General features: G+C 53.9%; 2 protein-coding genes across 9 annotated transcripts; one reads left to right on the forward strand and one right to left on the reverse strand.

Moving 5' to 3' along the window:
- Positions 1-663: 663 nt before the first annotated feature.
- Positions 664-10,160, forward strand: LOC105494023 (RNA polymerase II subunit C). Its single transcript, XM_011762091.3, has 9 exons — positions 664-821; positions 1,031-1,080; positions 3,934-4,002; positions 4,149-4,201; positions 7,379-7,507; positions 7,931-7,982; positions 8,183-8,351; positions 8,502-8,576; positions 9,199-10,160. Exons 1-9 carry the CDS (start codon positions 736-738, stop codon positions 9,341-9,343), a joined length of 828 nt encoding a protein of 275 aa, XP_011760393.1. The 5' UTR covers positions 664-735; the 3' UTR covers positions 9,344-10,160.
- Positions 10,073-24,267, reverse strand: LOC105494022 (docking protein 4). Of its 8 annotated transcripts, none has more exons than XM_011762090.3 (9): positions 24,087-24,267; positions 17,552-17,800; positions 13,968-14,075; positions 13,679-13,793; positions 13,271-13,390; positions 12,961-13,150; positions 12,065-12,203; positions 11,773-11,896; positions 10,073-11,655 (listed from the first exon to the last, which is right to left on the reverse strand). In XM_011762090.3, the coding sequence occupies exons 2-9, from the start codon at positions 17,615-17,617 to the stop codon at positions 11,537-11,539; spliced, it is 981 nt and encodes a 326-aa protein (XP_011760392.1). In that variant the 5' UTR covers positions 17,618-17,800; positions 24,087-24,267; the 3' UTR covers positions 10,073-11,536. The 8 variants fall into 8 exon arrangements, 7 of the variants coding, with proteins under 7 accessions (XP_011760392.1, XP_070940711.1, XP_070940710.1 ...); XM_071084610.1 differs by lacking the exon at positions 24,087-24,267 and adding an exon at positions 18,437-18,497; XM_071084609.1 differs by lacking the exon at positions 24,087-24,267 and adding an exon at positions 18,402-18,485.

Raw genomic sequence — 24,267 nt, forward strand, 5'->3', positions numbered from 1 at the left:
GTTGGAGCAGCTGCCACTTTGTTTGAGGCCCATTGAGAGTTTGAGACTCTCTCCAGTCTGTTTAGGGGACTTCAGTAGTTCTTGGTTGAGCATGCACCCCACATGGTGCCCACTGCGAGGCACTGGAGATGCAGAGACAAAGAGCTCCCACTCACCCACCGCAGCTACACAGACTGCAGAGGAAGCATTAGGTTAAAGAACATTATATCTTTTCCTGAAGTTTTCAGAAGTGCATGGTCCATACTTGAGACTGCAAGGGAAAGGGTATTTACTTATAATTCAGGTATACTTTCCTAAAATATGCATTCATATTAAAATATACTTTTGTTTTTCTGTAGATGTACAAGTTCTTTTTAAGGGCTTCATGATACTCTACGTGTGTATACTTCACCAGGTCTCTTATCAGTGGACAGTACAAACAGTACTACCATGAATGTCCCTGCACTCGTATCTTTGTTTACAACTGCAAGTGTTTCTGCAGTATGAGTTCTTAGAAATGTTACTGTTAAGTCAAGGACGTACGCGTGTTTTGCCAAACTACCCTCCGAGATAGCTGAATCTGGTACATTTTAAAGCAGGAGGCGGTAGAAGACGCTCGGCGGTTCCGGCCTCCGAGCAGCAGGCGGCGCTGTGAGCCGTCTTCGCGGAGGCCACGCTGACTGACTTCCGGTGTCGGCGGTGGCACAGGCGCAGTCACCGCGGAGCTGACGCGGAGGCTGGCGGCCACAGGGAGCGATGCCGTACGCCAACCAGCCCACCGTGCGGATCACTGAGCTCACTGACGAGAATGTGAAGTTCATCATCGAGAACACCGACCTGGCGTAAGGCTGCCGAGGGAAGAGGCTGGCGGCTCTGGGGCGCCGGGAGGCCCAAGCCGGGGCCCCGGGGGCAGGGAGCGGGGGTGGAGTGGGGGTGATGTCCTTCCAGAGCTGCCCCCCTGCGCCAGGGCTTTAGCTTTGGGAGCCTGCGGCGCGGGCCCAGCCTGTCGAGGCTGCAGCGCCTTCACGCCTCTTGGCTTTTCGTCTTTCAGGGTGGCCAATTCGATTCGGAGGGTCTTCATCGCTGAGGTGCCCATAATAGGTAAGCGACCCCCCTTCCTCGTTCCCGGGCCCACGGGTTCCTGCCCCGCTCTCCACCCACACTCCCTGGGGCTCCTTCCAGTCCTTGGTTCGGGCTGAGGGTGGTAGTGCTGAGAAAAGTGCATTGCTGGAGACTTGACCATACCCTGTGCCCTTGGCCCAGTGGCCGCCTCCCTGGCACCCACGGACCACTTAGGTCCACTGTTGCCCTGCGTATGCATTGCTGAGAAGCATGGGTTTAACAGTGTGCAGGCTTGGGTTCAAATACTGTTTTCACTACTATTGTCACAAAAGTTTTTTAAATGTTTTCAACTTTTATTTTGGATTCAGGGGGGTACATTGGTGCAGGGTTGTTGCCTGGGTATAGTGCGTGATGCTGAGGTTTGGGATATGAATGATCCTTTCACCCAGGTAGTGAGCGTAGTACCCAATAGGTAGTTTTTTACTCCTAGCCCCACTGCCTCCCTCCCTGCTCTAGTAGTCACCAGTGTGTCTATATTGTCATCTTTATGTCTATGCGTGCCCAGTTTTAACTCCCATGCGGTGTTTGGTTTTCTGTTCCTGTGTTAATTCTCTTAGGATAATGGCTTCCAGGCCGGGCTCACGCCTGTAATCCCAGCACTTTGGGAGGCCGAGGCTGAGGAACACCTGAGGCCAGGAGTTCGAGACCAGCCTGGCCAACATGGGAAAACCTCGTCTCTACTAAAAATACAAAAATTAGCCGGGTGTGGTGGTGCACACCTGTAATCCCAGCTACTGGGGAGGCTGAGGCAGAATTGATTGAACCCGGAAGGTGGAGGTTGCATTGAGCTGAGATCATGCCTCTTACGCTCTAGCGTGCGCAACAGAGTTGAGACTCCTTCTCAAACAAAAGAAAATAAAAAAGAGGATAGTGGCTTCCAGCCGCGTCCATGTTGCTGCAGAGGACATGATTTCGTTCTTTTTAATGGCTGCATCAGTTACTATTTTTGAGAAACTTGGGCAAGTTATTAAACTTCTGCGTACTTCAGTTTCCTCATCTGTAACATTCAGCCACTAATGATCTTTATCAGGGTAATGTTAAGGATTAAGTGAGGTAATCCATATAAGTGCTTTATGTTTAGTGAGTGCTCAGTGCTGGTAGATGGCTTTTTTATTAATCTATTCCTTCAACAGCATTTATGGAGCATGTAAGTGGCAGGCATGGTGGTAAGCTCTGGGAATGCAAAGCTGCAGAGAACATGGTTTTTGCCCTCATGGAGTCCACAGTGAGGTTGCAGGGGGAGAGATGAATCCACAGACAACACTAAAGCAAGGTAGACTGATCAGTAGTTCAGGAGAAGCATAGCTATGGTGCAGTTGGCTCTTAGAGGAGGGAACATCAATTTCTGGTCTGGTTCCAGCCACTTTGCTCCAGGTGCTTAATGCATTGATTATACTTGTATGAAATACTTCAAGCATTTCCGAGAGTCAGGTCCAGAGAGTTTGGGTTAGGCAAAAGAAATATGTGGCATCAAATATTTAGACTTTTAAGGAAATAAGCAAGCCAAATGATTAGGCAAGAGAACATTGTAGTTTATCCACTACCACCCCCGGCCCCCCAGTCACTTCTTCAATTCAGCTTGGAGTGCTGGACCTCCCCCTGACTAATCACTTCATGTCTCTGGACCTTAGTTTCATCAAGAGTCAGGTGAGGGAGTTGTACTTCATGATGCAGCCCTGCCATTCTGAGTCTAAATGCCTCTTTCCCCACAAATTCAGTTCTACAAATAATGTTGAGCACCCAAGCTAGGAATACAGAGACATCCCAGCACCTGCCTGAAGGAATTTCTGAAGCTTGGGGTATAGACATAACATACACAAATGTGACACAAGGCACACTATGACAAGTGTCTTCAGGGAAGTCTGAAGAGAGTTTCATGAGAGAGGAGGTGAAAGAGAGGGAGTGCCACACCTGTAGCATAGAGGGCAGGCAAGGCTTAGTTTTCAGGAGGCACAGAGGATCTTAACCTGTACAGTGAGGAGGGGAAGGGTGTGCTGGAGGAAGGGGCCGGGGGATTAAAGAGGCAGAAAAGCTTGGGTCAGGGTTCTCTTAGTTGGCTTGGACTGGGGAAGCAATGGGAAGCATAGCAGGACAGAGTAGGTGGAGGCCTAGCATGTGGAGGTCCTCTTCCGACCTCTGTTCCTAGTGTCTGTGTCCCTCATTTGGCAGTTGGGCTCCAATGCCATTTGATTCCTGGATTTAGTTGGTTCCATGCAAATGTTTATGAATGAATAAATGTGTGTTTAAGTCAAGCGTGTGTGATAGATAATACCGTCTTTACCCTCCTACCTGCTCATTGCTGCTAGGGATTGGGTTCTATATTTAGTATGCTTTGTGCGTTAAAGGAATTCAGTAAACGTCTGTTGGTTGAATGTTTAAAAAGTGCTAAGTTGGGCAGTCCAGTCATTATATCCTAAAATGAGGTATGGCCCATAAGTCTGTGTTACTTCTGTGAGGTTTTCCCTGACTTTGAAGTGCTCAAATAGTTCATGTTCTTGGATTTGGTGGTGGCACAGGTAGCAGATTTAAGTGCTTCTCATGGAAATACTCAGCTCAGATAAACATGTTTCCACTCCCATGATATTCTCTGAGTCAGTGTTTTCTGTGAAGCAGGGAGCCCCCTGCGTTAAATCACCTGGGCAGGGAGGTGAGGTGTGTGGTGTGTGTGGGTCTTATTAAAATGCAAGTTCCTGGGCCCCACTCTAGTGCTGTGGAATCAGCCCAGCCTCTGCAGTTTAGTGTCAGGTGATTCCTAAATCTTGAGAACCACTGCATTAAGTCTCTAGGTAAATTTGATGGCTAAACTCCATGTCTGCTTCTTTCATTTTGTAGCCATTGACTGGGTTCAGATTGATGCCAATTCCTCAGTCCTTCATGATGAGTTCATCGCTCACAGGCTTGGTGAGTACTCCTTTTATTAGAAGGGAGGGTACTGTGCCTAGTGTCAGGAGGGGGCTTCCTTCCAGCCTCACCCCCCGGAGGCTTCTGGGTTCTCATTTTGGCTTGGCTGTTTGGTTTTCTTTAAAGTGCTTTTCTGTTTTTTACAGGATTAATTCCCCTCATTAGTGATGACATTGTGGACAAGCTGCAGTACTCCCGGGTATGCTGTATGATTGGGTGGAATGTGAGGTTTGGTGGGGAGGCCTTGGGTCTCAAAGGGATTTTTCCTGACATTTGGCATCCAGCTTGAGTAGTATTGTAGGTCTGGAACAACAATGTGGAGATGTTGTCTAGAGCCTGGGCAGGCCTTGATCCTTGGTTCTGATGGGGCTTCAGATTGATTAGCATGCAGAACATCAGGAAATGTTGTTAGCCAGCTCCACCAGATTGCCTGTTTACAGTGGAGGTTCTTCCTTCCAAAGCGTCTCTTCCCAGTAGCAGGGGCCTTAGGATGCTACAGGAGTCAACAGAAGGTTGGGGTAGGCAAGGAGAGAGGGAATGGGAGCTGTCTCATAAGAGCAGCTTCTGGGGAACTAGTCCTGGTGTCTGCAGATTTGTGCTGTCCCCTCACTCGTAAGTGATGCTGCTTAAACATGGCCACACTCTTACCCCCTTCCTCCTGGTCGTGTTTGCTCCCTGATGGCATGTTAACAGGCCTTCAGAGTTTGGAGAGAGTGGGATAGTAGTAGGTTACCTTCATCCTTTCACTAGGCTGCATTACATAGCAGCGTAAGACTACTCCCTCTTGATGGCTTTGGGTGATCCAGAATCAGTCCATTTTCTAATATTCTCAAGGGCCATGTCATTTTTGTGATGGCTATGATATATCTTATAAATATGTATTTTTTTAAAAGAAATATTCGGCTGCATGCGGTGGCTCACGCCTGTAATCCCAGCACTGTGGGAGGCCAAGGCGGGTGGATCACAAGGTCAGGAGATCGAGACCATCCTGGCTAACACAGTGAAACCCCATCTCTACTAAAAATACAAAAAAGTAGCCGAGTGTGGTGGCACGTGCCTGTAGTCCCAGTTACTTGGGAAGCTGAGGCAGGAGAATGGCGTGAACCCAGGAGGCAGAGCTTGCAGTGAGCTGAGATCGCACCACTGCACTCCAGCCTGGGTGACAGAGCAAGACTCCGTCTCAAGAAAAAAAAAAATTCAAGCATAGAAAAGCATGGAACTAGTGTAATAAATACCCATGCTTCCACCTAATACTAAGTTGTCACATTTTAACATTTTGCCCTATTTGTTTCAGATCTCCAGATTTTTGTTTTTTAAGAAATAAAACATAGATATTGGTGGGGACAGTTGTACAACCAATTAAGAGCAATTTGGTGACATCTTACATAAAGAGATGCATGCTCTATCACCTAGCAGTTCCTTTCATTAAAATTTTTTCTAGTATTTATTGAACAAAGATGGCATGGTCTCTCTCTCTCTGGCTTTTTCTGAAAATCTGTAGAAAAGTTGAAAAACTAGAATAATAAATACCCTTTTATTTTTCACCTATAGTTACCAATTATTAATATTTTACATTTGCTTTATTTTTCATATGCATGTTGCTATTTTTGCTGAACTGTGTGAAAGTTGCAGACATCCTAACACTTCTAAATACTTCAGCATGCATTTCCTAATAAGAATAGTTTCCTACATAACCACACTTTTATTGTGCCTAAGAAGGTTAGCATTAATCTGTAATATCAATATTCAAATTTTCCTAGTTTTTCCCCAAATGTCCTTTATTGCTTTTCTGTTTGTTTGTGGGTCAGTCTTGATCCAGTCAAGATTCATTTGGTCCTTATAGCACTTTAATCTCTTTTCATCTCAAACAGACTCCTCTCCTTTCAGTACATTTTTTTTTTTTTTTTGAGATGGAGTCTCACTCTGTCGCCCAGGCTGGAGTGCAGTGGCACTATCTCAGCTCACTGCAAGCTCCGCCTCCTGGGTTCACACCATTCTCCTGCCTCAGCCTCCTGAGTAGCTGGGACTACAGGCGCCTGCCACCACGCCCGGCTAATTTTTTTGTATTTTTAGTAGAGATGGGGTTTCACTGTGTTAGCCCAGATGGTCTCGATCTCCTGTCCTCGTGATTCACCCGCCTCAGCCTCCCAAAGTGCTGGGATTACAGGTGTGAGCCACCGCGCCCGGCCTCAGTACATTTTTTTAGGTCGAATATCTTTTCATATTTTTATCTTCCATTACATTTTGATTCTCCCATTTCATATTTCTTTTTCTGTTTTTTCAGACAGGTCTCACTCTCTCACCCAGGCTGTAGTGCAGTGGCATGATCTCGGCTCACTGTGACCTCAGCCTCTGGGCTCAAATGATTCTCCTGCTTCAGCCTCCCAAGTAGCTGGAACTACAGGTGCTGTGCACCACCACACCCAAAAAATACAATTTTCTTGTATTTTTTGTAGAGACAGGGTCTTGCCATATTGTCCAGGCTAGTCTTGAACTCTTGGACTCAAGCGATCCTCCCACCTCAGCCTCCCAAAGTGCTGAGATTACAGGTGTGAGCCACTGTGCCCAGCCCCATTTCATATTTCTAAAAGTGATTCTGTCTCAAGGTTCTGGGTTACCTTCATACCTCACCTGTGTGTGACTGTAGAGGACCCAGGTGGGACCTCTAGCTGCTGCTTCTTCCTTATCATGCAAACATCAAAAGAATGTTGGGTTTTCCTCACTGGTGTGAGGGAGAGAACAGCTTGCTTGATTGCATCCTAGTAACTGTCTTCTTGCCTGAAGTGGAACTGCAATTAATAGTCCCTATCTTGGGAATGAGTCAGTTGTTTTAAGAATGGCAAAATGTTAATAATTATGGAAGGTGGTTATATATGAAATTTTCCATAATAGAAAGGATTTTTTAGAAAAGGTGAGTAGTCTAGAACTTGAAAGGTACTTTTTTCTGTTCCTTGGTGGTTTTATTTTAAATGATGGTTACATTCCTAAGCTGGTCCTCTTAGTTCTTGGGAAGCTGAACTATAGAGTGTGAAAGCATCCTCCTCTGCCTCATAGCCTTGGTTATCTGAGGAAGAGTAGTTCAAGAGCCAGAGGGAGATGTTAGCAGTGTGTCTCCAGAGGTGGCCTTGCAGCTGGTGGGAGTGGGAAGGAAATGTGGGTGCCAATGTATGTATAAGTTGTCTCTAAACTTGGGCAGTCCATGAGAATGGTATACCAGATTGTAACAGCCCACAAGAACCTGGAGACTGACGAACCCCTTTTTACAGGTGAAGAAACTTAAGGAACTGGGCATTAGATGCAGGGAACCAAGACAAGGAGCCAAGGCAGGAGTTGCCATCTCCCTGTAAACTCATTCCTGCTTCTCTTCCTACCTTAGGACTGCACATGTGAGGAGTTCTGCCCTGAGTGCTCAGTGGAGTTCACCCTCGACGTGCGGTGCAATGAAGACCAGACGCGACATGTCACCTCTCGAGACCTCATCTCCAACAGCCCCCGGGTCATTCCGGTCAGTGCAGGAGAGCAGCCTCTTTTCCCTGGGATCTTTTCTCTTCTTTTGCTGGCTCCAGGTGGGCTAGACTGGGGTTGATCCTTATCAAATGTTGGCATTCCCTGTTACCTTCTGCCTTAATCTGATCCCTAGAAGTGCTAATTCTAGATTCTTCTTGGGCATCATTGCATGGTTAGCATCGTTGCTGCTGCACACCCTCTGTCACCCAGGGACCCTTTTAAAGGCCATGGAATTGTTCTGCCTGAGGCCATCACCACACCATGAAGTGGGGTTGGAGTCCTGGGGGCATCTGTGCCACCACCTCGTCAGGTGCTCCTTCCCTGATTGACAGATTGCAGTCTAGAAGTGCTGGGATATGGATGCCAGAGGAGGTGACTGGGGAGGTGAGCAACTAATGAATGCCTGGTGGACTCCCTACAGGTGACATCCCGGAACCGAGATAATGACCCCAATGACTACGTGGAGCAGGATGGTGAGTCTTCCTGATCTGTCACTCTGTGGGCCAGCGGGAAGCAGAGACCAGACACAGCCTCTCGTGCTGCCTGGTCTCCTCGCAAATTGGCTTTAGACCCATTTTTCCAGATGTGTGTGGTCTTGCAGTGGCACTCCAAGTCAGAATTTGGAGAACCATGTCTCTCCTGGACCTTGACTGACTTGTGCCTCTCCCTGCAGACATCCTCATCGTCAAGTTGAGAAAGGGCCAGGAGCTGAGACTTCGAGCCTATGCCAAAAAGGGCTTTGGCAAGGAGCATGCCAAGTGGAACCCTACTGCAGGGGTGGCTTTTGAATACGATCCAGACAATGCCCTGAGGCACACAGTGTACCCCAAGCCTGAGGAATGGTATGTTCCCCTTAGGAGTGATGGCAGGCATATGGGGTGGGTGTGTCATAGAAATGGCTGCTGCTGACTGAGAGGTGGCAGGCTCTCTAGGAACTTGGGTGCCTCAAAAGCAGCAGTGGCAACGTTGTGCTGACCTGTGTTTGACCTCAGGCCAAAGAGTGAGTACTCGGAGCTGGATGAGGATGAGTCGCAGGCTCCCTATGACCCCAACGGCAAGCCAGAAAGGTAAGAGCCTGCCCGGATATGGGAAGGTAAAGTGTGTAAGAAGGGATGGTTTTGGTTCAGGCCATGAGTTAGGCGTCCCTCTTCCCGACCTCATAGTTCTCACAAGCTGAGGAGGGCTGCTGACTGCTAAACCAGACCTGTGGTATGTGCACATCCCGGGGCAGGCCGTCAGCCCCCTTTTGGTCACTGTGACAAAGAGGAACCTCCAGTTATCCAGGTTGTTCCTATTCTGATTTTCAGCCCCCAAAGAAGAGATCCTTCAGGTCAATGCTAGGGGCAGAGATTGGGACCCAAGTTCCACAGGGGTGACTGTGAAAGAGCTGTCACTGGTCACTGCTCACTTGGTTTTCCCCTCTCTCCTCAGTGGGGCATGCGTACATACAGAACTTTAGGATTTTCACAGGTACCTTATGAGGTAGTTGTAGCCTCCTTGCAGTCGTGCAAAGTGTGTTGAAACTACCCTATGTAAGAGGTTTTAGACGAAAGGAAGTCAGCCCTGGCCCAAGGTCAAGTTCCATGTGGGAACAGAGCCAAGACCCGGAAGGAGGGAGGGTTGTCCATGGCCAGAGCTCGGGTCGGCCACCCTGCCTCACAGGGCACTCACTGGACTCTTGCCTCCTAGGTTTTACTACAACGTGGAGTCCTGTGGCTCTCTGCGTCCTGAAACCATTGTCCTGTCAGCCCTCTCTGGATTGAAGAAGAAACTGAGTGATTTACAAACTCAATTAAGCCACGAGATCCAGAGTGATGTGCTAACCATAAATTAACTGCAGCTTGCCTGCTTCAGCAAAAACGGAGATTCAGGCCAGCAGCTGGATATGGGGGTCTCTCTTCTAGTTTCTGAGAATCTAGTCTACTGTTGCTTGAGCGTCTTGGCAGGACATCAGTACCAATGAGAAGAGGGTCACAGATAGATTACCAGGGATGCAGTGGTGTTTAGGCAGGACCGGTCTTTACTGGCCCTGACTGCTGTTCATAACTGGCAGCAGTGCTCCCCAGATCCCAGAAGGTCCCTTCTGGACTGTTTCCAGCGCACCTGTAGGGAACCACTGCACTCCTCTTCTGGTTAGTCCAGCTCTTTAAACCCTTTCTGTCCAAGATGAGTCATTTTCAGTTGTACCTTAGATTTCTAGTGTTAGGATCAAGTGCCATAGCCTTTTTTCAAGGGGCCTATAAACCTTTCCAGTCCTTGCCCCAGGGCTGGCACTTCAAATTCCCAGGTGTTCCTAATTTGAGAAGTAACCTTTTGGAATAGCATTAGACACTGGCTGTCCCCTCCCCACCAAATAAACATGATATTTCATTCTCTGTCCAGCAGTTATGAACCCCTTCACCATCAATGGCTTGATCATTTAGTTTGGTGGTGGTGGGCACACAGGAGGAATATTTCATTTCTCCTTAATGAAGGCTCTGGCCCTAACCCCTCAGCACTGTCTCCGGATAGGAACATGTACAAAGCAGTTAATTAGGCAGCCTGGAGAAAACCAGAGATCCAGTACAGAAAGGAAAGGATATTTATTGATTAACAGAAGTTGTCTTTTTAAAAGTGTTTATTTTTGGCAATAAAGAGCACAACATAATCTCCTTCATGCGTCATCGTGCCACTTAGCTGAGCCAGCCAGCTCTGCCTCCCTCCCCAAAGACCTTTGGACCCCAGTTCCCCTCTACAGGCTAGCTCATCCCTCTGGGTGGTCATTCCCGGGTCACGTTGAGAGCGAGGCTGACTGCACCACCTCCCTAGCTCAAGGGCTCCTTTGGGAGGGGCTGCGTGCTTTATCATCCTCCTGCCACAACTCAGATAGTGGTTATTTACAAGGTCTGTTCCCACAAATCAGGACCCTAAAGTATTAAAAAACAAAACCCAAAAAACAACAACAAAAAACCCCACACAACCAAAGGTTTGACGTGAATAGAAAGATAGCCCTTCTGCATGGTAGTCAACAAATACCAGCACTAGAAAATCAATTGCTTTAATTGCATTACAGCAGGGAGCCTCAGCACCATGTGGGGAGGAGGAAACGGGAAGGGCTAGGTCTCAGAGTGCTTTTGGCTGGCCAGAGGGTACAAACAGGGCCAAGGGGCTCCCTCTGCTTGGGCATTGTCCACCCCTGGTCAGTGAGGGGGGCAGCAGGGGTGCTCCCCACAGCAGTCCTGCTGCAGCCTTCCCTCCTGGCCTGGCCATGGGGCAGGAACAAGCTCCAGCCTTCCTCCACATGGCTGAGGTAATCAGCATCCCTACCCCGAGGGCATCTTCCCAGCCTACAAAGCAGGAAGGAGCCTGTGCAGAAGTTACATTTTAAAACCAGATTTTCACCTGAGGCGTCAACCAGATGTCACCTCTGCTTAAAACTCCAATTGCAAGGCTGGCAAGCAGCACAGTGGAAGCGCAGATCCTTCCTGTGTCACTCCAGGCCCAGAGGAACTGAGAAGCCACCTGCTGTTCCGGCCCTTGGGCTGTTTGGGAAAAGCCAGCAGTCAGAGTGCCAGCCTCGAGCTCTGATTGTCCCCCTCCTCTGGCCCTGGTAGTTCAAGCAGGTTCTGGCAGCAGGAGGGTTGTGCCATGGAGGATGGACACAACTGCCCTTATACTCAAAAACAGCCTTGACCATGGCCTGGTCATAGGATTAAAAAGTGTGTGTGTATTGGTGGGGAAGGATGGGGTGAGGGTGAGGGGATCTCATTGATACAGAGTATGTCATAAGCCATATATATTAAAATCATTAACAGTATATAGTCCCACAGTAGTTCCAGCCCCTCACACATGCTCAGGTGGTGTGGCCAGCCCTTTGCCTCAGTCCAGTCTCACCCTTGGGGGCAAGGAGAGGGCAGCTTGCTCCCTTTCTCCAGGCTCTTGGCCGACAGCCCCTTGAGGCTGTCTACGGTACACTGCAGCCAGCCCCGTGGCAGGCAGCCCCCAGCAGGCAGCCCCCAGCAGGCATTGGTGCTCGCCAGCACTGTGGTCACTGGGATGGGGCCTTGGCCTCGCTGCTGTCCCCCTGGCTGGGCTTTGGCTTTAGCAGGATGAATCTGTTGAGGAGGTCCGTTTCTGAGCTGGCCTGGGCTGCCCCATAGCCCTCACCTGTGGGCACAGAAGCAGGCTCAGAACTCAGAGCTAGGTCAAAAGACCCCTGCCCAATAGGCCTCATCCTCCACAGAGCCTCCTGGCAGGTGGGTGTGGGGCATGGAAGCGACTCACCAGCATAGCTGGAGGCTTCGGCGATGTTCTGGGAACCCGTGATGTGGTGCCAGTAGGCACTGCGGGGCAGCATGGTCGTGGGTGTGCAGGGATACGAGTAATGCTCCGTGCCCTTGTTCAGCAGCTGTGGGGCAAAGGAAGGGGTCACTCCCATTAGTGGCTCACAGTATCCCTGAGCAGCCCACCCAAGGGCCCTACCTGCCTCCACTGTGTACCCCAGGCACTTGGCCCTGCCTGCCCACCCACCCCCCTCCCCCGACCCTGTAACCTGGACTGATGCCCGCTGCCTCACCCTCACGTTCTTCTCCATTTCCAGCAGGACCCGCTTGTGCTGCTCAGCAATGGCCAGGGTGGCACTGTGGACCCGCTGGTAAATCTGCTCCCCTTCTTGTGTCTGGAAGGTGTAGAGTCCTTCCCCAGCATCACACATCCTGGGGACACAGATGGCACAGAGGGCAAGATGGTGGGGACCCACCACAGACATGCATGTAATTGGTTAGGCTGTCCTGCAACTGCAAGCTGTGGCTGCATTCCAGGCCGGGAGGACAGGCAGGGCTGTGGTCTGGGGGTCCGACCACATGATGTAAACATGCTGAGCATTTTCTCTACCAGCTGGTGCTCAAAATGCATTACAAGAATTAACCCATTCAGTTTTCTCTACCACCTCCCTCTGGTCTTTGTACCATAAATGGTGTCCTCATTGTTATGCATTTTCCCAAACCATTTTATAGATGAGGAAACTGAGACATACAGAAGCTAAGTAACTCAACCAAGGTTCTGCAGAGGATTATATGTAATTTCAGTCTAGGCAGGCTGACTCCAGAGTTCAAGTGAGGGGATACCCAGTCTTCACTATAATGCTAGGACGTTAGGTACTTTATTATCCCCGAAACCCAGACTCAGGTCCACAGTCACAGAACTAGTAAGTGCCTGAACCCACATTTGACTTAAGCCAAAGTAGTCTATGACTTTTGGTAAATAGCTTCAATTGATCGGCATGCTGTGGGCAAGTTACTCCTCTGAGCCTTCATTTCATTTCTTCGTCTGTAAAATGGGAACATTACATTCCCCCTTGGGATTGCTATGCCAATAAATAAACCAAGCTCCTAGCGCAGTGCCCAACACAGAGTGAATGGCAGCCCCCATCACACCATGGTAGGACAGGGCTGAGAGGCGAGAGGGTCCTACCGGCCAGCTTCGAAGGTAAAGCGTGTGGCATCCCGGCCATAGCGGCGCAGTGAGCAGAGGGGCCATGAGACGAGCTTCACACGGGGGTTGTGGATGTCCCAGAGGTAGATGTTCTCGTGCGTGATCTGCAGCTTGCACTCACCATACACGTCCAGGTTGGGGCAGGGCAGCAGGAATACATTGAAGCGATCTGGTGTGGGGGAGGATGGACAAGTGGGCCCAGAGATGCCCCAGATGGGGCCTTCCTCCCTCCCTTCCTCTCCTCTTCCTCCTCCCCCTCCCCACCGCCAGGGCCAGGGCCCAGCCTCACCTGTCTGCTCACACTGCACCCCTGGGGCCAGGAGGTCAGGCTCTCCCAGACTGATGTCGTTGAGGCGGGACCCCAGACACTCCACAGATAGTGTCTTGTACCATTCCTCTGCCTCCAGCTCTGAAGAAAATGCTACTTCATCATGTGGCTCCGGGAGCCCGGTAGCCCACCCCATCTGCCCAGCCTGACTTATGCCGCCATGCACAGCAGGGAGGGCAAGGACAGTGGGTTCTGTCTGCCGATCTTGCCTCAACCCTGAGGGCCTGCTCCCTGAAGGCACCCCCAACCCCACACACACCCCACCACCATCTCCACCCAGGGTTAGCCCTGCTCTGCCTGCTCCTAGCTGGACCTCTGACCATGACTACCCCAGGGGAGGCAGATGGAGGTCCACACTCAGCGCCTCACCTGAGTCGCAGGTGAAGGTACGTGCCGAGTCGTCAGTGAATATGATGGCCACCGCCTGCCGCTTGGTCTCCTTGGGGAGCCGCGTGACACACTTGACGTTGCTGATCTCAGTCACCTGGGACAGCATCCACGAGGGACTTAGCCAGGCCAGTGCATCTCTCTCTCTGTCTCTCTCTCTCTCTCTGCATCCCCCACAGCCCTGCCACCCCCAGGAGGGTGCACAGACCTCAGGCCTCAGCAGACTGTCTTTGCTTACAGGTTGGGGGAGCTAGGACCCAGGCCTCCTAACCTTGGGGCAGCCCCGGAGGCACACTGACTTCTCATCTGGATACTTCTCCAGCCGCTGGGGCCCCTTGCTGGAGGATTTCCGGAACACCAGCCAGCACCTCCGGTAGATCTGTGGGGCGAGATGACAGGGCTCAGACCTCCCTGGACCACTCCCACCCCATCAGCATGGCCCTGCAGCCACCCCTGCCTGCCACAGGGGGCGGTGCCGCACAGCCTTCCCTGGAGCCCCAGCCTGGGGACACCGGGAGCGGGAGTCAACAGCAGTGTCACCTCCCTGGGAGAGAAGCCTCCTCCCCAAATTGAAAAGTCATTGACTTCTTGGCTGGCTCCAAAACGCTGTTCCACAAAGGGTGCTCTCCTGACCTGCCATTTACTGTGTGCCCCGCTTTTAGCGAGTAGCCAGCATTCCTGAGTGCTTCCTGCTCACACCTGTTATTCGCACTGTGCAGTCTCAGGGCCACTCCTGAGATAAGTCCTGTTATCCCCATTTTATAGATGGAGAAAGGGAGGCATCAAAACACTAAGGAATGGTGATGCTGGTATTTGCAGCAGGCTGTCTAGATCCAGGGCAGACCCTCACAGCCCACTGCAGGATCTGGCCAGGGCTCGGGCAGTGCCAGCCACAACAGAGGGGTCTCCTGGGGACAGGGATTAGACCCTCGCCCTTTGCCCACCTGTACATACCCTTGCCTCCTGCCCACCTGTACATCCCCGTGCCCCTAGTTCTCTGAGTCAGGTGAGGGTCTTTACGTAGGTAACCCCCACTCTTGTCTCCCGGGGCTTTCACTCACCCTCTCTTTTCATTCTCTTACCAACCCTGAAGTGTAAGGGGCGCAGTTCCAGCTGGGAACCCAAGGCTGTTCGAGGTAAAGGGGCGGAGCTAGGAATCTGAGGCTCCTCCCACAGCATGGTGCCTTCCCTCCTGGTCCTGGCCACTGCTGAGGCTCCTGTACCTTAAACCACCTACATTCTCTGTAGCTTCAGGGACTCCCCCGAGGAGGTAGGGAGGGGAGGGGAGTGACCACTCTAGGATTGAAGGGACAGACCGGCCTATCATTTACCTGGGGTAGGGGAGGGTTTGGCCCCAGCCACGGGCCAGAGCTGCCCTTGAACAGCCCCTCCCTCCCACCTAGGCTTTTTTCTGCCCAAAGTCTGTGGCTGGGGTTTACCTATTCCAGCGGGCACTTCAAAAGCCCTGCAGAGCCTGTTCCCCGGGCATCTCTGGTGTTCCTCTTACTGGAAACTAGGGAGACTGAGTGGCGGCCGAGAGCACAGCAGAAGAGGCCAGGGGACCTCTAGGCCCCACCCTCTCCTCAGCTCTACTGTGCCATGGGTAGGTCCTTGGCAGGCAGGGTCCCAGGGTGCAGTGGTCCTAGGCAGCCCCCATTTCAAGATACCACTCAAAGCCAGGCCACTTCTGGCTCCTATCTGGGACCCTAGGAGGCATGTCTGTTCCTGCACTCCTGACCCTGGCTCGGCCCCTGTTCTACCTACCTAAACCACAGCAGCCCTCAGTTCTCAGCTGCAGCGCTCCTTTAAGACAGACACTGAATTTTATCCTCAGAATCCTCACTCATATCCTGGTAGCCTCATTAACAGCCATGCTAAACAAGTGAATGACCACATGAAGGAACCGTGAATGAATGGATGGATGAATGGATGGATGCTGCTGACCCACATACACCCTGCCAGGGTGGGCTCCATGCAGCCCGCAGCATCAGGGGCAGAAGGCCTGGGGACCTGAGCATGCCGGTTGCCTGGTTACAGGATACACATTCACAGCCCCAGGGAGCCACACGCTCAAGAGCCCTCCTTCCCACTTCGCACAGGGCTTTGATCAGTGCTTCAGAAACACTCTGCCACAGCTCTGCCATGGGAGAAAGGCCCTGGCAGGTATGAGTGCCGACTCCTGATCTCTTTCAGCCCCTCCCCCCTCACCTCTGTGGGCTGAGATGAGAATGGCTGCTGGAGAGACTGCAGCCTCTCATACCAGGGGAAGTGAGGCTCCTGGTTTCAGGGGGAAGAGAATTCCTTGCATGGATAGGGCCTGGCCACGCCCCACCTTCCCATCCAGGCTGTGCCCACCTGTCAGCCGCTCAGTCTCCCTTCTCTCTGGAACAGGTTTGATACTGAGCCCAAGTGGCTGCCCTTGTAGCCGGTGCCTTCCTGGCATGCTCTGCCCTGGGCAAGGCCTCAGCCCAGCTGGCCCTGGGGACCTGCTAAGTCTGGGGCCATAGGAATGAGGAGTGATGTTAGAAGCGAAGCCGCTGCTTCCTTGGCCTCCCTACCTCAGCCTCAGCTTCTCTCTTTGTTCTGTGCTCCAAGTCAGTGGGCTGATCTGCCTTTCAGAGGAACAGCAAAGCAGTCGATGGCTGCCAGGGCCCAGTCTCAACTAGGTTGAGCCCCAGGGTGGGGAGGAACAGGAGGGGAGGTGGGGCCAGAACCGCCCTCTCCAAGGCCAGCCCTGCTCTGTCTGGTAACCAGGTAGGGAAGCCAGGTGGCAGATCCCTCTGCCACTCCGCATGCCCCCCACCCCCCTCAGGCTGAGCCAGGAAGCCTTGAGCAGCCTGAGCCCACCCACCCCTTCAAGGCAATGGGAAAGAAAAGGGAGAGAGGGATAGGAGTCCGGGGTCAAACACGAGACTTGGGTGACCTCAGTCACCAGGGCTGTCCTTCCTACAGGAGAAGGGGCAGCTAGCTGCCAGACCTGTCTTTGGCAGGGGGGCCTGGCAGAGGAAAAGAGGCAGCTCTCAGACAGCCTCACCGAGATCATGAAGTTGATCCCCTCTGCTCCTGTCTTCTGAGGGGTCTATCACCAGTTGGGGGTCTACAGGGGGTAGGACAGGATGCACGCCCAGTGAGACCTCTTCTCTATAGCCCCTCCAAGCCCCCAGTTCAGGGCCAAGCACCAAGCCAACAACTTGGAGGGAAGCAGCCTGTCCCAGAGCACTGGACCATTCTGCCCAAAGTTCTCATTTGGAAACCACATAAATATCAGCTTCAGCGCCTCACACCACCCCATCCCCCCCAGCCAACCACTCCCCTTTTCAAACACTTCTTTAACATTGAAAACAACAATCTGAAATATACTAAATATCTGCACACGGAAAGCAGTAGGAAGCAAGGTGAGAGGACCTAAAAGAAAAGAGGCCAGGAGAGGTGAGGGGAGGCCGGGGGTGGGGGGCAAACGGAAGGGAGAGGAGGCCAGGGGAAGTGAGACGCTGCTTCTCAGCTCAGACACAGCCCGGCCTTGCCAGCCGCTCCTGCTGCTGCTGTGGTGACAACTTCAACAATAGCAGGGGAGCTGCCTGCCCATCGGCGGCCACCGTTGCTGCCACCACCACCACCACTGGCCCAGCTGTTGGGATGCCAGCCAGCCCTCTGGGGCGGGGGCTGCAGCAGACAGAACCCAGCCCAGGCACATGCCAGGCAGCACGCTGGCGAGGAGCCCCGAGACCACAGATGCACGATGCCCGGCAGCCGGCGGGCAGCCGCATGCCCCACACACCATGCCTCCGTGCCTGGGACCCAGTCCTCGGGACCCCCTCCCTTGGCAGGGCACCTCCGCAGGTCAGGGTCACTCACCCCGAGCTTCCTGCTCTTCATCTTCACGTAGCCTTGCTTGACGATGTCGCTGAAATTGGTCGCCATGCTTTTCCCACCTTTTGGGGGCGCGGGGCCTGGCGGAGGCGAGGGGAAGAACGTCCAGGTGCCTGGGTCTCCGGCTCCTCCAATCACCTGTTCCAGACACTCTGTCGGGGCTGCCGGGCGAGGGGCTGCTCCTCACCTCCCCCGCCTCAGCATTGTTCTAGCAGCTCCTTCGCCCGGCGCCTGCTGGAAATAAAAATGACAGGGAGATTAGAGGCAGTGACATCTTTCTCTTCCTCTCGCTGTCTCGCTCTCTTTTTTCCTTCCTCTTCCCACACTCCTCCCTCCCTCTTCCCTCCCGCCTTCCTCCCGCCCTTCTTCCTTCCCTTCCCTCCCCACCCCAGGACGACAGAACCATTCAGGAAAACCGAGGTGGAGGCAGCAGTGAGGAAAATGGTCCAGCCCAGTCCCCTCCCTCACGGCTGGGGCTGGCAGTTAACCCCTTCCTGGGAGGACTGGCTCTGGCTCCTGCTGTGGAGGTGGGGACCTAGAAAGGGAAGTGGCGGGGAGTGCTGTTCCTCAGCATTTCGGGCTTGGGGCCCCATCAACTGTGATAACTCTGGGGCAAATTTAGGGCAACTTGCCAAGAGCAAAAGCCCCTTCCTGGGTACAAGCGCTCCCAGGGGTAGGGGCAAGCGCTTCCCAGAGATGGGGGATGGGGGTCCCAGGAGATGACCCCTGGGTGTCTGAGTGAACCCCATGCTCTGCAATGTTAAAGACAATTTGCCTAGTCAGCTCAGCAGCCCCCACAAACCCCTCTGCCCTCCTGCCGGACCCGGTCCTCTACCTGTTTCTCTCCAGCCCCAGGCTAAGAATCACTACCTTGAGCTCACGCAGGGTCTGCTCCCAGGCCCTGCAACTCTTCCGCACACAGCTCTGGGTGCTGCTTCCTGGGTGGGAGGGCAGAGTCCAGTGGGGCGGGCCCCCAGATAAGCCTGAGGAATGTGCTGGGCCGGCTGGAGGTGGCCACTGTGGGAGCAGACGCCTTGCCCTGGCCCTGGGGTTGGGAACGCTGGCCAGTCCGTGAGGGTGGGGCCCAGGTCCCAACAGGCCACTGGGTCTGGCCAAGCCAAGCAGGGCCTCCATGTCCTGAGCATGGGCAGGAGTTAATTATAGGAGAACCAGCCAGGGCCTGGGGCAACAAGACATGCAGGAGACAGTGTGGGACACCAGAGAGAGGTAAATATGGAGCAGGAAATGGGCATACCAGCAGGGCCACCCCAAATCAGGCGGATCTACAGATAACAAAGACTCAAACTCAAAGGGAGACCTCAGTGATGACCCAGTCTAACCCCTGTATTTTATAGATGGGGAAAGAAAGTTGCCCAGAGAGGGTAAGTTACATGACTAAGGTCACACAGCAGGCCTGGGGCAGAGCCAGGGATGAAGGAGAAGGTCCAGGGTGGTGATGGAGGCCAGTCTGAGGGGGAACATCCTACTGCCATCTCTGGCTGCCTGCCACCTAAGCCTTCCCTGCCATCCAGCCTCAGGGGCAGGATTATGCCAGCAATGTGGCCCCTGTGTCTTCAGGATCACCGGGTGGGAACAGGGCAGCATTTCTGGGGTCAGCTGGGTATCTGTGCTGCCAGAACGGGGCCCTGGGGCAGGCATGCTGCTGGTTGTCCCAGCAGCTTGGCATTAATTAATGTCCTGGAGGCCTGTCTGTTGAGTGCCTAACAAGGAACAGATGGGACTACCCCAGTGGGCACACACAAACAAGGGACGGGCAGAGAGGGTAATGCTCCCCTATCCCACTTGCACCCTGATACCCCCCAATTCCACTCCTGCCCATTCACTGCCTCTATCCCAGCTCCCTGGGGTCCAAGACCCTCCCACAGTTAGGTGGTCTACTTTCCTCCTATAAGGTCTGGTCTGGGGTCCCCCACTGGCAACTGATCCCCAACACTCTGCCACACCTGGGCTCTGGCAGCTAGAGATGGGTCAATTTTCTCATCTCTGTCTTCACCGCCTGCCTCTGGGGCTGCCTTCTCCCCAGAGCAAGGACCAGCTCAGGAGTTCCCCTCCAAGAGGATTAGCAGGCTGGCCACTGGCTGTGGGTCCACAGTGTGGAAGCCCCCTATCAGAACACGTCTACAGGAAGCCACTGGGCCCCTCGGGTTCATCCAGCGCAGCCCAGACATAGCACAGCCTGGAGTGTGAATCTAGCTGGCTGTGTGGTCCTGGGCAAGCCGCTTAAGATGCTGTGCCTCAATTTCCCCACTGGAAAAAAAAAGTGAATAAATCTATCTACTTTAAATGAGGAAATGAATCCATGAGGCACTTGCCTGCCCACTTGGGACAACAGCTTCTACCCTTTTTCTTTTTCTTCTTCTTTTTTTTTTTTTTTTTTCAGATGGAGTCTCGCTCTGTTGTCCAGGCTGGCTCGGTTCACTGCAAGTTCTGCCTCCCGGGTTCATGCCATTCTCCTGCCTCAGCCTCCCGAGTAGCTGGGACTACAGGCTCCCGCCACCACGCGGGGCTAATTTTCTGTATTTTCAGTAGAGATGGGGTTTCACCATGTTAGCCAGGATGGTCTCGATCTCCTGACCTCATGATCCGCCCGCCTTGGCCTCCCAGAGTGCTGGGATTACAGGCATGAGCCACCGTGCCTGGCCTTCTTTTTCTTCTTTTGAGACAGGGTCCTTCTCTGTCACCCAGGCTGGAATGCAGGGGTGCGATCACGGCTTACTGCAGCTTCGACTAACCAGGCTCGAGTGATCCACCCACCTCAGCCTCCTGAATAGCTGGGACCACAGGTACCTACTGCCATGCCCAGCTAATTTTTAAAAACTTGTTTGTAGAGATGGGTTTTCACCATGTTGCCCAGGCTGGTCTTGAACTCCTGGGGTCAAGTGATCCACAAGGCTTGGCCTCCCAAAGTGCTGAGATTACAGGTGTGAGCAACTGCACCTGGCTAGAGCTTCTACCTTGAAAACTCCAAGGGCTATATATATATATACATTGTTTTCTTCAAGGGATATAGTTTTCAAGAGTTGCTGCTCAGACAGGGCAATGAAACCACCAGAAGCCAGCCTGCTCCTTCCCAGTGTCGCCCCACCAGGGACTGTGGCCCCAAGCTCTCAGGAGTGCTCCTGCTGCATCTGTCCATAGGCAGTCTGTCCCTGTCCCATACCCCAGGTCCCCAGCAGGAAGAGTAACCTTCACCGGGAAGGCTGGGTGGCAAAGTCCTGCCAGCTTACTCTGGCCCTGAGTCACAGGGACCCCTGGCCACACTTAGTCCCTAATGAGGTTTGCAAGAGCAAGACCTAACCTAGGACCCAAAATGGTGTGGCAAAGGGGGGTTGGGAATGGAGAGGAGGGAAAGGTCAGGGCCAATAGGTGGAGCCATAAATTTGACAGGCAGTGGTGTCAAGTGGTGGGGGGAGCCCAGAACCAACCCACCATCCTCCAGAAGGAATGCACCGTGTTAAGCAAGCGAGGCAGCCCCCAAGCTGAGCCTGTGAAGGCCCAATAGGACAGCAAGAAGTGGAGGGCAGGCCGGGCACAGTGGCTCACAATTGTAATCTCAACACTTTGGGAGACCAAAGTGGGAAGATCACCTGGGGCCAGGAGTTCAAGATCAGCCCCAGCACCATAGAGAGACCTCGTCTCTACAAAAAATGAAAAACTTAGCCGGGCATGTGGCACGTGCCTGTAGTCACAGCTACTGGGGAGGCTGACATGGGAGGATCACTCGAGCTCAGGAATTCCAGGTAGCAGTGAGCTCTGATGAAGCCACTTTACTCCAGCCTGGGTGATAGAGTGAGACTCTGTCTCTAAAAAATTTCAAAAAAATCAATTAAAAAAATACAAAAAGTGGAGGGCAGCTCAGGCTGGGCAGGCCAGGAATCGGGCTGAAGTAGCCCCTGCCCTGTTTGTCCCTGGGGCCACTGTCCCCATCCACTCCTGAGCCACCGCCAGCCTCACAGGCCTGCAGCAGGAAGAATGCTTGCTACTTTAAGAGGACCTGAGGTCTTGGGTCCTTCCCCAGCACTGTGAGCTCCGAGCTCCCAGCTAAGCAGGGTGTCCAGCAGCCCCTCTCAGGGTTCCAGTGCAGGAGGAGGGGAGCAAGGGCCCCCCGTATCCCGCCTCCCAGCCTGGTACCAACACTGCTGCTTACCCAGGGACAGTACCTGCCTGGTGCCAGGCCACCACAGGCTCCCGCGCAGGGAGAGCCAGCTCTCCCCAGGAAGGGTGGGTGTCCTGGGGGGCGGGGGGCTGGGAGACTCCCAGGGCCCTCCCTGCCCACCTGCCCCATGGGGCAGCCACGTTGAGCACTCCCTCTCGCACCTGGATTCTGCCTGGAGGCTTTGGCTCCAGAACAAACGCTACTCGCTGAGACTGCAACCAATGACTGAGCAGGCGGCTGCCTGCCTAGCTGGGCCTCCCCATCCCTGACAGATCGGATCTTATCGGGCTGCAGGAACAGCCCTACCTGGACACCATCTCGGTGTCATCTGGCTGTCTCTATCCCACGGCGAAGATCGGATCTGTGGGATTCTCTCCAGCACCAGGGCCATTTCCCATCACCTGCTGCTCTCCCCCCACCCCACCCCCAGATTGTTATCAGGGGCGGGCTGGGAGTGCTCCCAACAGATCCCCATGGGGCGACCACACGAAACGTGGTGAGGCCCATCAAGGTGGATGGCAAAGACAGACCAAATACCCACCTGGGCAGAGAGGGACGGCAGAAGGAGGGGACATCTGAACAGCCACGGTCCCCCAGACCCTTAAGCCAAGAGAGTAATGCTGTGGCTGCATACCACTCTGCTCTCGGGGGTCCCCTGCCCACCCCTCAACATGCCAAACCCCCTCCCTCGAGGGACCACTGCACTAGCTGTTTCCCACCTACAACATCATTCCCTCACACGCTCATGGTTCATTCCACTGCTTCATCCACCTCCCCCAGGAGGCCTTCCCTGACTACCCTCACCAAAGGATCCCCGCTAGCCAGCCTCTCTCACAACATCAGGTGTGGCTGCCTTCATCGCACACCACCATGGGATTTTCTTGTTCCTACATCTGTCCATTTGTTTCTGACCACAGAGAGACATCTGGAATGTCAGCTCCCTGGTGGCTCAGCCTCGTCTGTCTAGTTAACAGCTCTATCCCAGCTCCTTGAATGGTGCCCGGTGGGGAGGAGACGCTCAATATTTGGGGTCTGAATGCATCGTTCTCTCCAGGACTTGTCCTCCCCCCAATCCTTTCTTCCACCACCACCAGCCTCCATCTGGCTGGACCTGGCTCAGCTTCCAGAGGTGAGTGAGCCACAGCAGGCTCCCAGCTCCTGGGTCTCAGCGCTGACTGGCATGGCCAGCAGGCTGTTGTTACTGGAGAACCAGCTGCGCTCAAGACCCGCAGTTTGGTTCAGAGCTGCCTCAGGGAAGAGTGTGCTGCTGACACCGAGGCCAGGCCTGGTTGGGCAGCCCCACCTTGGCCAGGGTTGTGGGGTAAGGTCATGCCCAGCCCTGCTGCCTTGCCCAGGAGGGAAATGCTGGGAGTAACCAGTACCAGCACAGCAACGCAAGCAACTGGGGAGAGGAGACACAGCTCCTGGGACCAGAGTTGGGGGCGGGGGCAGGGGCAGGAAGAGCCTGTACCTGTGCCACATCCCTCTGAAAGGGTCTAGGAAAGAACCCGCCCTAAGCAAGCCCACCCCACACAGTAAAGTGTAGTCTCCTAGAGCTGCTGCCAGGCCCCTCGCTGCCCTCGCCATCGGACCCCTCCAACCCACACCCTCCATCCAAGCGGAAGCGGCCCAGCAACTGACGTGTCCCCATGGCTTGGGGCAGGCGGGCTGCACAGAGCCCCTGCTCTGCCACATCACCCAGGTGCCCAGCCTCAGCTAATGCCCCTTTTCAGTAACAGAAAGCATGTAACTGGATTCAGGGCCTTGCGGGCCACTGGGGAAAAGGTAGACAGACCTTGGGGGCCAGTGGAGAAAGGTTCAAGGACAGGAGGCAGCTGGTCATGAGTTTGGGCTGTAGGGAGAAACCCCATAGTCAGGAGGGGGTCGGCAGTGGGGGCCAGCTGGGGTACAAAAAATCATCTCTTGGAATTTGGAGGAGTTGAGAGAACAGGAGGCCCCGGGGAGGAGTAGGAAGGCTGGTAGAAGGTTGGGAGCTGCCAGGGGCTGGGTTATGCCCCTTCCGGCTGGCAGGCCCGGGAGCGCAGGGCCTGGGTTGTTCGGATGGGGTTTGTGTGGGTGCGGGTGAGGTCATCTCGCGACCTGGGCTACCCCGGAGACGAGAGCTGAGGGTGGTGAGAGCGCAGGGAGTTTCAGGGCCCAGGCACTGGCTTGTAGGGGGCGGGTCTCTGAGCCCCTCCACCCCAGAGTAGGAAGGTCCCATGGGACGGAGCGTCCCTCAGGTTCGGGAAGTGACTGAGGGTAATCAGGGGTGGGAGTCGCCGGGGCTCTCGCGGGCTCTGCGCGGCCTATGTTCCCCTCCCTGCCTCGCGCCCCCCAATTTACCTGGACGCCGAGGCCCGGGCCAGGAGCGCCTGCTCAGCGGGGCCGCGGAGCAGGCTCATGCCCGCGTCACGGTGCGGCCGGCGGGGGCGGCAGGGCGGCGGTGGCGCCGGGCTCCAGGCGGGGACGGCGAGAGAGGTGCGGCCGCCCGGCTAAGGATCGGGCTCAGGCTGGGACTCGGCTC

Source organism: Macaca nemestrina, chromosome 18 (assembly GCF_043159975.1).
Source record: "Macaca nemestrina isolate mMacNem1 chromosome 18, mMacNem.hap1, whole genome shotgun sequence".
NCBI lineage: Eukaryota > Metazoa > Chordata > Mammalia > Primates > Cercopithecidae > Macaca > Macaca nemestrina.